At 42.3% G+C, this 11972-nt stretch overlaps 1 protein-coding gene across 1 annotated transcript; it reads left to right on the forward strand.

Annotated features, from left to right (window-relative positions):
• The first annotated feature begins 194 nt into the window (after positions 1-194).
• LOC308282557 (putative ATP-dependent RNA helicase DDX17) lies at positions 195-11244 on the forward strand. The gene is made up of 13 exons (XM_080722937.1): positions 195-574; positions 1380-1536; positions 1912-2008; positions 2180-2313; positions 2517-2582; positions 3100-3241; positions 3818-3978; positions 4317-4489; positions 4667-4777; positions 5411-5472; positions 5618-5677; positions 8878-9111; positions 9604-11244. Exons 1-13 carry the CDS (start codon positions 525-527, stop codon positions 10125-10127), a joined length of 1971 nt encoding a protein of 656 aa, XP_080579063.1. The 5' UTR covers positions 195-524; the 3' UTR covers positions 10128-11244.
• The last annotated feature ends 728 nt before the right edge of the window (positions 11245-11972 follow it).

An 11972-nucleotide genomic window follows, 5' to 3' on the forward strand; every position in this document is an offset into this window, starting at 1 on the left:
GGATTAGAGCACAGAGCAGCAAATAGAATCCAGAATTTCCCACATGTACTGAAAAGCCTGGTGACAACATTAAACAGCTGCTAGTCTCGCGTGGCCAGACGGTTGCCTCCGCGATTTGGTCAAATGCTCCCAGAGATTGTGGAATAGTTGTCTGGCTACGCGAGACTAAACAGCTGCAGTTGCTATGAGCTACTTCCGGTCCGGCAACCGTGTCGCAATCAGCTAATAATAATAACAGTAGCATCAACAACTGTAGCGCATCTAAAGTATTCGTAACTTGTATTTGATTTAATACTTGTCTTTTGTTTGGCAGACGTTTTTGGTCATTGAAATAGCTGACTAGCTATCAATGTAACGTTTTCTTCATTTTTGTGTGTGTGAAATTTGCACGTTAGCTTCAGTCATAGAGCAGAAGAGGGAAACCATTGTCAAAGCTAGCAAGGCCTAGTTAACATAACCAGCGATAAAGAACAACAGAATATTGCACGTGTTCGCACCTGCTCATATAATTGATATTATCTATAATGAGAGGTTCTTACGGGGACAGAGACAGGGACAGAGGCCGCGACAGAGGGTAAGTAACGTTAAATAAGCAGGGCTAGCTAGCATGCTGTTAACCAATGGTGGAAAAAGTACTCGCATTTATGCTATTTAACCTGTGGCTGTGGTGGGAAAAGTATTCACATTTATGCTATTTAACCAATGGTGGAAAAAGTACTCACATTATGCTATTTTAACCTGTGGTGGGAAAAGTACTCACATTATGCTATTTAACCAGTGGTGTGAAAAGTACTCACATTTTTTACTAAAAAGGAGTAAAGAAAAAGTAAAGAGAGGAGAAAAGAGGAGTAAGTAAAAAAAAAAAAAGGAATGTCAATATTGTAATGTAGGCCTATGTACTCTGTCTCTGTTACAAGTAAAAGTCCTGAATTCAAAATGTAATTTAGTAAAAGTAGGCCTACGAAAGTATTGGTATCAAAATGTACTTAAAGTACAAAAGCAGAAATTACTCATATTTTCAAATGGCCAAAAATTTGCGATTACTGTATGTTTTGTTAATAATCAAAATCTACAAAGTAGCTAGTTAAGTTTTCAAATAATTGTAGTATAAAGTACAGTATTTGCCTCTGAGATGTAGTGGAGTAGAAGTAAAAGTACTGGAAAGTGGAATTACTTAATTAAAGTAAAAATACCTCAAAATTGTACTTACAGTAGGCCTACTTAGTAAAGTAGTTAAAGTAAATGTTTTCTTTGTGAAGATTGCTGCATATTGAAACGTCTGTAACTTAAGTTGAGAAATAGCGCAACAACCCAGAGAAATGTAATTATATTCCCAGGTTAAATTTAACATTGTTTATTATTTATATCTCGTCATGTAGAAGCCCTCGCTTTGGTTCCAGCAGAGGTGGTGGTCCTGGCAAGAAGTTTGGGAACCCAGGGGACCGCTTACGCAAGAAGAAATGGGACTTGGAATCACTTCCCAAGTTTGAAAAAAACTTTTATAATGAACACCCAGACCTGCAGCGTATGAGCCAGGTATATATAGTGTGCGGCTGTGCGCACAAAATTCATGTGTCGTGGTTAACCAAGCAGCCAGCCATTGATGAGTTATTCTTCAAAATAACTAAGAAACTATTTTGTGAAATCCCTGATCACTGTTGGGTTAGGGCAGTGTTTTCCCCCAAATAGTGTCATCGGAGCCCTCCGCTTCCTACATCTAATCTTAAAACCCAACCTAAACCTTAACTAATCATTTTGCAGAATGACTTAAGTTATTCGGATTTCTCACATTCACTGTGTGCGTATGTCTGTAATTCATGTATCTCTAGAACCGTCTTATCCAACCGACTTGTCATTCTAACGAGCCTAGGAGATGTTGTAAACTTGAATTGTTGACCTGTTTGTTTTCAGTATGATGTTGAGGAGATTCGCAGGAAGAAGGAAATCACTGTGCGAGGCTCCGGCTGCCCCAAACCCACCACTAGCTTCACTCATGCACATTTTCCTCGTAAGTTCAAACATAAACAAGACTTACAAGAAGCACATGCAAAACAATTCACATGCGTGTATTGTAGACCTTTTATGGAAAACATGTATTCCATAACGACCATTACAAATTATCCAGTGTGGCTAGATTAATGTATAAGATCAACAATAACAATGTTTCTCCACCCCATAGAATATGTGATGGATGTGTTGATGCAGTCGAATTTCAAGGAGCCCACAGCCATCCAGGCTCAAGGTTTTCCCCTGGCTCTCAGTGGTAGAGACATGGTCGGCATTGCTCAGACTGGCTCTGGGAAAACCTTATCTGTGAGAAACATTTCTTCATTATAATGATACTAGAAAGCAGTCATGTGAAAAGCACCTTTTTTTCATATGACAAACTAACTAGCACTCTGCACCAGAGTGCTAGTTAGAACTAGAAAGAGCTGATTAGAAACAACAAGGTTTTGTTAAAATTGATGCAATCCTGTAAAATTGTTTAAGAACTTTGCCCTTCTTGTCTTCCTCAGTATCTCCTACCTGCCATTGTGCATATAAACCACCAGCCCTACTTAGAAAGAGGAGATGGGCCCATCGTAAGTAAACTAGATGAACACAAAATACCTTTAATATATATACCTTTAATATCAAATTCGTTTCCTACACATAAAAATATCTTAAAAAAGTTTAAACAAATAAAAAAAACTTTCATTAATAAAATCAGAAAAACAAATCATTTTCATAAATAAAATAAAAAGACAAGAAAAATGTTTTAAGTTTGGGAACCACTGGTCTTGGTGATACATGACCTTTGACACAATCCTGTTTCTTGTTTGACACACATTTTGATTCACTTCATCCCCATAGTAAGCAGGCAGACTGTTAACTCAATTGTAAAGAATTTCAGCACTTGCGCAGGAGACCCGGGTTAAGTTAGCTAGATAACAAAAATGGAACCAAATGAACCCTAACAGGTCTGTTTGGTTCCATTTGTACACTGTCAGAGTTAAGGGGAGACCTTGAAATTTAAAAGTTTGAGAAACAGTACTCTAATGGTTATTGCACCTGGACTTTGTTTTATTTCATTTCATTAATTGAGTGTGATTTCTACAGTGCTTGGTCCTGGCCCCCACCAGAGAGCTGGCCCAGCAAGTTCAGCAGGTGGCTCATGATTATGGAAAGTCATCACGTCTTAAAAGCACCTGTGTATATGGGGGCGCTCCTAAGGGACCACAAATCCGTGACCTGGAGAGAGGTGAGGAATTTTTCTCTTCTTATGATACTATTTTGGGTGTAATTCTTGATGGTGTCCATAATCATGCATTTCTTTATTCATTAAGATGCAGGGTAAATGGCCACTCAAACACATGCTTCTTTATTTCTTACTTTGTACGTGTATGAGAGACACAGTTTGCATATAATTGCGGCCATCAGGTCACAAGTTACTATGAAAACCTCCACCGGCTGTCCCTCCGTCATTCCCTCCGTCTGTCCGTCACGTCACACTTTTGGCCAAACTTTGCACACACACTCCTTGGCTGGCAAACCACAACCTCTGCCCCTGATTTCTCACATGCCTCTCTTCTAGCGCCACCATGAGGTTGCTTTCTGCAGACATTAATGGACACAGCTCCTACAGATGTTGCCTAAAAAACACAGCAGGACACAGTATCAATTTGTGTATACATGTGACCTGACGGTCGCTTATGTCCCGATTAGGAAGTCTTTCTGGTTTCTTACTTAGTACGTGTATGAGAGACACACAGTTTGCATATAATTATTGTATATAAAGAGGATCAAATGCAGATATTGCCCTCTCCTTCTCTCCTAGGTGTTGAGATCTGCATTGCCACCCCAGGGCGTCTGATTGACTTCCTGGAGGCCGGAAAGACAAACCTGGGACGCTGCACCTATTTGGTACTGGATGAGGCTGACCGCATGCTGGACATGGGCTTTGAACCACAGATCCGCAAGATTGTTGATCAGATCAGGGTAAACTGTTAAGATGACTTCAGTATAATGCATGCATTCTGCCATTTATGGGACTGTCATTTAGCAGCAAAGCCTTAAATGATTTTGTTCTATAATGCAGTGTGTTTAGCATGGATGTTAATAGTTTATGTCACATATCAGGACTTGAAATGTGAGCATAAAGGTTTCATTCTAAAATGGTATGTTTTTTACACCTTTGTGTGTGTTTTATATATTATTTCTATTATGTTCTGCACCATGATTCTCAAGCAAGCTGTGTCCCATTACTACACTTGTTTAAAATGCATTGATGCTGCAGGACTTGATCTTATTGCTCATGTGATGTGGTCTTCACCCAGCCTGACAGACAGACCCTGATGTGGAGTGCCACCTGGCCTAAAGAAGTTCGCCAATTAGCAGAAGACTTCCTGAGAGACTATGTCCAGATTAACGTCGGGGCCCTGGAGCTCAGTGCCAACCACAACATCCTGCAGATAGTTGATGTCTGCATGGAGAATGAGAAGGAAAACAAGTAAGTAATAAGTGGCCGTCAATTTCAACTTTATTTTCACTCTGCTGCTAGAATAATATAGCATGTTCAGTATGTGTATTATAACACAAGACACAAAGCTAAAACATTTCTTTCCATCAATGGATATGACATTAGGTATTGTTTTAGATTTGAGTGTTTGTGCCTCTCTTTCACTAGATTGCTTCAGCTGATGGAGGAGATTATGGCTGAGAAGGAAAACAAGACCATTATCTTTGTGGAGACCAAGAAACGATGTGATGACATCACGCGCAGGATGAGGCGAGATGGGTAAGTAACGCCACAACGGCTGCTCATGCAGCAAGTCCGCTATTCACTTAATCACACTTAAAGGTGATACACCATGAAATTTCACTTTTCCTATTTTAAAACCTTTTTTTGGGGTCCCACTAGCACCTTCTATCCTCACAAAGTCCCATTTCTGACCATTGTGTCTTTCTCTGGTTTTGGGAAGGCGGAGGTTAAAAGCATCCCACGGGTTCTCAAAACAGGCTGTCCAGATTTGCTGCCGTCGTTGACGTCAGCGACGGCCGTTTTTGAAGATTTTCTTTTATTTTTATTTTTATTTTCAAAATATTCTTTTTTTCAAAAGATTTTTTTTTTATTTTATTTTTTTTCAAATTCTTTTTTGGGGGGGTGGCGCAGTTCAGGCCAAAGGTGGTACTGCAGCTGAAAATGCTCTGAGAGCCATTCAAAAATGAGAGAGGCTCTATTCAGGAGTGGTAATTTAGCCTCAAACCTTTTGAAAAACGTTTTTGAGACAAACAATATGACATAAATACTTTTTAAATGCATGGTGTATCACCTTTAACAAGTCTCCCAGATATTTTAGTGAGAACAATAATTCAGATCTAAGCCACAGTGCTACTTGGCCAGCTGACAGGTCACCGGTTTGCCTCACAGGTGGCCAGCGATGTGTATTCATGGCGACAAGAGCCAGCCCGAGAGAGACTGGGTGTTGACAGGTAAAACAAAGATATGGTGGTTTGTCCTCTACGATGATTATCTTCAAAGCCTTAAGCCACTTTTTGGCTGCTTTTGGTATTCGCTGATATAAATTTGCTTGGAAATGAGACCTAAAGCTCAACTCTCTGTTATCTCATGTTACAGAGTTCCGTAGCGGCAAAGCTCCAATCCTCATTGCTACTGATGTGGCCTCACGTGGTTTGGGTATGTCACATGTTCTCAAATGCCATGCGTAGCTGATGAGAATTACAGCGCCGCACGCACGCACGCACGCACGCACGCACGCACGCACGCACGCACGCACGCACGCACGCACACACACACACACACACACACACACACACACACACACATTTGTCTGGTAATATACCGTATAAGGTAGATCACTATCCTTATTGCATGATGTAGTACATTAGGTTTGTAATCAATTGTCAGCAACCATACACATATTTTGCTTTCCTTTGTTGTGCAACGTGTGGCTTACAAAGAACATACTTCTTAAATACTGCATGTATATGAGAAGTATATATGACACAGGTTTTCTTGTGTCAAGTTTTATGCTATTTTATGCTACTTGAATGAAACATAATATATTGAAATACTGTGAAAATGAGAATGACATGGATTGGTGAATGCCTGGTGGTTTGATTTGCTCTGAGAAGTGTGAAGATGTAAGGGGTGTGGTTGGTGATCTAGCCCCTTACAAGATGACAATCAATTATTTAACCTAATTCTGTGTTCATTTGTTTTTCTTTTGATTTTATTATTTTTGTTTTGTTTTTGTTTCCAAGTCTCTCTTCCGGCAACTAGAAGCACACAGGCCCTCGGGAGCCTGCAGCCGGACCTAGGCATGACTAATCGAAACCTGAGTTGGGGAGAGAGACGGCCTGATTAATCAATCCCTGACACGGCCATCTCTGCTGAAAACCCAGACCAGAGCCCTCAAACAAAACTCTCCCCCTTCCAGGACACTGAGCTGCCTGGGCGTCAAGGGCGGGGGAGGGAGGGGTGCTACTGGGATACCAAATTTGACCCCGGGGTGGGGGGCGGCGGTCAGTTAAGAGGGCGAAGAGGGGGTATGGACAGGGGGGCGGGCTCCCCTCAGCCATGCCGACAGCCTGTTACAGTAACGCACCACACCAACAGCAACAAAGACATGCCTGTAAAGCTATAATTTCATCCAGAGACTTTATGGACACGTTTTCAATATCGGTTGCTGTATGATATTGATTAAGAAACCCCCACATAGCCTAAGCCTTCTTCAGGAGTTCTCTTACCATTCCCCAGTGCAGTTCAAACTATAACAAAGCTAAAGACCCACCCCCCTCCCCCTCCCTCCCCAGAATATTGGACCATGGATGCACTCCTGTCATGATAGCCTTATTCCAGCTTCCGCAAGCTGAAAGATTATAGTGGTGCGTTACGAGAAGACACCCGGCCAGGAAGTGGGGAAGGAAAGCAGCCAGAGCTGGGCGTGGACGGCTATGCTGGATGCTCCCCTCTGAACTGCCCCCTGCAGCCCCCGATGCCCCCCCACCACTGGCAGTGCTGTCCGACCTCTCCCTCTGTGGACGTCATGTCTGGTCCTGGCTGGCAGGAGTCCTGGCCTGGAGGAGCCACCTCTTATATCCACCTCTCACTCCCCTTTCTCCTTCTCGCTCTGTCTCTGTCCTCAGACCCACTACTTCACACTTTATCTTCTTGTTCACTTTCTATCTCTTTCTGTTCTTTTGATGTGTTTCTGTGTTTCTATTTGTCCGCAAATCCCCCCTTTCCCCTTTCCTTCCTACCACCTCCCTTCCTGAAGTCCTCTTTCTCTTCTACCAATTCTGACCCCTGTTTACCTGCTCGGCCTCCCTTTTGTGACCTTTACCCTGCCTCCACAGTGTGTCCTGCTTTCATCCCTCTTCCCCTACACACCTTGACACCTTTTTGTCTTTCTGTGTGTCATACACAAAACTACCAACCCAGGGCTCTTCTGAGAACCTGTAAATAAATCGTAGTCATCGCTCAACAAGTTGCAAAATCCCCCATCAGCTCTTATAGCCACAGCCTCAGTCTGCAGACATTTTCCCTGGCATAGTTAAGTTCCCTAGCCCTCTGTGTTAGGTTAAAAAACAACTACCAACAAACAACTCTGCTTCGTTCTGCTCCAGTGTCTGTTTCTTGTTACTACACATTAATCCCTGGGCTCATGGATACCACTGTCAAATTGTGGATGTTTTCCCGGGAGGCATTTGGATCCAGATCCTCTATGGGTCTCCTGATTGTCTCCTCCGAATTATCTGCTGCAAAATCCCAACAACCACCCCTGCCACCCATAACACGGATAGAAACGTTTTTTATATCAGTGTTAGAAACAGTAGAATTGAGACTATTTGTTAAGAAAGCAACCAAAGGTGATTTTTACTCATCGCTTCAAATCTAACAATGCCCAAAACCCCAACACCAATTTTTCCCAAGCTGAAGAAGGCTTGGAGACATGAAGAGGCAGAGATAAGTATGTACTGTTTACAGTGACAGCATCTGAACACGGCCCAGCTTGTGTTCTGGCCTGGACCTTTCCAGTGATGGGAGGGTCTGAACACGGCCCAGCCTGTGTTCTGGCCTGGACCTTTCCAGTGATGGGAGGGTCTGAACACGGCCCAGCCTGTGTTCTGGCCTGGACCTTTCCAGTGATGGGAGGGATGTGGAGGAGTGGTGAGGTTTTGTTGTCCTCTGTGCTCTCCTCCTACCCCTGCAGACCTCCCAGGAAAGGTGAGGGGGAGGGTGGGTTAACCTTTTAAGTCTTCTCTAAATCTGATACAGGGTAAGTACTTCAAACCCCAACCCCACCTCGTTCTTCCATCCAACCGCATTAAGACACAAGAACCCTCCCCCTTTTCTTTCCTAATCAGCAGTGTTTTCAGAGCCCCTTTCAACTGCAATAAGAAACAGACCTACAATTTGCCTTAGACAAATATACATATATTCTTCTCTCAATTTCAAGAGCGTCTTTTTTTTGGGGTTGATAGATGCACCTTTTGAAGGATTCTTTGGTTCTTTTTTTTATTTAATTATGTCTACAATTTTGCTTAAAGTATCAAACCCAAATTGGTCAATTACATTGATATTACATACTGTGGTTGCTGTAACTTAAAGTGGGGTAGAGTATTTGTCCAAATTAAGCTTTCCAAAATAAAATGTTCTATGAGCGACACATAAATTATAGTTTTAACAGGTAAGTGAAGATTTTCAGAGGATGATGGGTGTCTTGCAGGTAGTCTAAAGAAATCCCAAATTCCCGAAGCGAGCATGACCATTTCATTCAATTACTGCACCAGTCAGGTTTACTTTCTAACTTAACGTTTCTCTTTTCTAACCCTCCATGGCGTCACGCTGACCAAACATTGTCCAAACCTAAGATGTGGAGGACGTGAAGTTTGTCATCAACTATGACTACCCCAACTCATCGGAGGACTACATCCACCGCATCGGCCGCACAGCTCGCAGTACCAACAAAGGCACAGCCTACACCTTCTTCACCCCGGGGAACCTCCGTCAGGCTCGGGAGCTCGTCCGGGTCCTGGAGGAAGCCCGGCAGGCCATCAACCCCAAACTGCTGCAGCTGGTGGACAGTCGGGGGGGAGGCGGAGGAGGTGAGAAGGCTGCGTGCAGGGGTGTCGCACCAAATTCTGGGCTCTGGGTACAGGGTTAGGGTTAGGACTCACTTCAATTATTTTGTGCTTTAACTAAAATAGCAGATACACAAGCTCACAGCGCGCTGCGAGCTTGTAGATCTGCTATTTTTGGAAAATCGTGAACATTTGTGAATGTCTTTGAATATTTCAAATCCTTCTAAGGTTTTTTGAAAAACCTGTTTCTTTGTCAGTGGTGCTCAAACTTTTTCATGTGAAGGACCCCCAAAATGATACGTATTTGGCCACGGACCCCAATCTCAAAATATTTAGTTCCAGGGACCCCCAGAAGCAAAATTTGAGTTACAAATGTTCGCCTAAAAAATACATATATTCAAAGAATATATGTATTGTGACACCCCTGGCTGCGTGTCATGGGCTCAGTTATGTAATGTTTTACATTTGCATGTGCTTTCACTGTCCTCTCTCCATCATCTCTTTCCCCGTTTGCAGGGGGCCGCCCTCGTTTCCGTGGCAGAGACTCCTCCAACAATCCCAACCTGATGTACCAGGATGAGTGTGAGAGACGCATGCGCTCAGTGGGCGGGGCCAGCAGCAGCAAGGACAGCCGCGGGGGAAGTAGCTTCAGTCGAGATGGGCGGGACGGCCGCAACAGCGGGGGAAGCAGCCGAGATGGCGAGCGCTCCTCTTCCTCCTCGTCCTCCTACAGAGACCGCGGCAGCAGGGACGGAGGGCGTAGCTACGGCTCCGGCTCCAGCACCAGCACCAGCTCGTCCTACAACCAGTACCAGAATGGCGGCAGCAGCAGCAGCAGTAGTCAGTACAGCAGCTCTAGAGGAGGCACTGGGTCAGGGAGCAGCGCTGGTGCACAGGCTGCTCCTCCTCCCACATCTGGCCCACAGCCCCTCATGGCCCAGCAGTTTAAACCCACCCAGCCCATGATAGGCCTCATGGGACACTCCCCATTTCAGTTTGCTCCTCCAGCTCCTCCCCCTTCTTCCTCAGGGAGGAAGTAATGTAGCCACACACATGTACACACTAACACACATAAATATACAGATGTTTAGTTTTTTTTCTTTCAGAAAACATGTGTCCCCAAAGGTATGTAAGGTTTTGGCATAGAAACGTCTTAGGAAGGTCTTTGCATTTCATTCAGTTCTGTACCTCTTTGCTGGTGGCCTAACCACTACATCAGAACTTGGGTACATGCCATGGTTGTTTTAATGAATGTGGTGTAAGGATGACACGTCACACAATGTACATGCTGTTACATAAACATGAACGTGCCAACATGTTGGCACTTTGTGCTGTGAACAATTTGCCTCAATAATTAGTTGAGTGGGGATTAGTCATTCCTTCATCAGCATAAAATAATTGTCTTGTTTGGATCATTTTGTTGAGAGTAAAATTAGGACAAAATACCCAAATAGTGTCATGTGAAATAGTGAGTTCATATAGCTTCTGTTTAGTCTGTGGATGTTTCTCATACGCTGTTTAAAGCTGTCACAAGCAACACCTGGCTTAAACTGACCTCATACACAAGGAACAAAGTCCTCACCTTTGTACAAACCTGCTTGTTTTGTATTTGTTAAGCTTCTCCATTGATGTAAGCTGCTAATAGTGGGTTTTAAAGTATCTGATTTTGCCTTTAGGTGTATCAAAGGTAGGTGCTTCAGTTACTTTATCTTGTGTGCGCTCTTTACTATAGCTGATCTGTTGTAGGTTTTGTACATAACCTTATTTTCATGGTATTTGTAGAGCACTAGGCCCACAGGAATAGTTTTAGAATACAATGTATATGGACTATAAACTCCTGTTACTTTTACTTGAGATTTAAAGGTTTACTTTAAAGCACATCTTGAGTTTTGTTTGCTACAATTTCTATTTTATTTTAGGAATAACTAACTTCAGTCATAGTGTCCTTGTCAAATCATGCATGTTATTGTGCTTCCAAGTTGTTTTAGCAGATTCTGTTGTAATCTAAATCTGCAGAGCTCATCTGTTGTCAGATAATCACTGGTGTGATTATGAGTATTTGCTTCTGTGATAAGCTTTGTATAGCTTAAGCTTACTAACCCTATGTTCACTTTTTACTATCCTTGTTTTCTTTTTCAGGTTTCAATAAAGCTGTAGAGTTTACCATTGTGTCCTCAATTATTTTCTTACATTATGACCTGACTGATATGCATCAACCTGGACTTTTATTTCTCAGGGCTTCATTGAGACAAATGTCTTGTACTGTAGATGCGAACATATCTCAAAAGTATTACTCTTCATAATCCCTTACTTTGATCCATAATTATTTCTGTCATTGTGTATTGAAATGGGTTAGTTTTGGGTTATAAAAACAAGGCTCTCTCCATCTCTTTAATAAAAATACATTTTCAGGTGCTTTGCCAATTTTTTATAGCATTCCATTTCCAATTTCATCTGCACACTTCTTTGTGTCATTACTTACAATTCCACTTGTTGATCCTGTATGTAGTGGTGTATCAATACCACAACGTAGTAAAAGTCTGGTATTACAAATTAACTTGAGTTAATTTGAGTACAAAGGTATTGGCATCAAAATACAGTAATATACTTTACTACTCATCTACACTGTCCATTTCAAAATCTTTTGAAAATAGATCTATAAGCTTGCATTGTGAGTTTGTAGATATATTTGCCTTTGAAATGTGTAGTGGAGTAGAAGTAAAGTATTGAAAATTGTAAATAAACCAGTTAAGTAAAAGGAAATACCATAAGTACAGTATGTGATTACATGTACTTATTACTTTCCCACCACTGTTCATGTTAGGTTCCACTTTCCACCACTGCATGTACAGTATGAGTTCCCTTTCTTGATTAGACACTTTCAT

Source organism: Nannobrachium achirus (assembly GCF_963921795.1).
Source record: "Nannobrachium achirus genome assembly, chromosome: 4".
NCBI lineage: Eukaryota > Metazoa > Chordata > Actinopteri > Myctophiformes > Myctophidae > Nannobrachium > Nannobrachium achirus.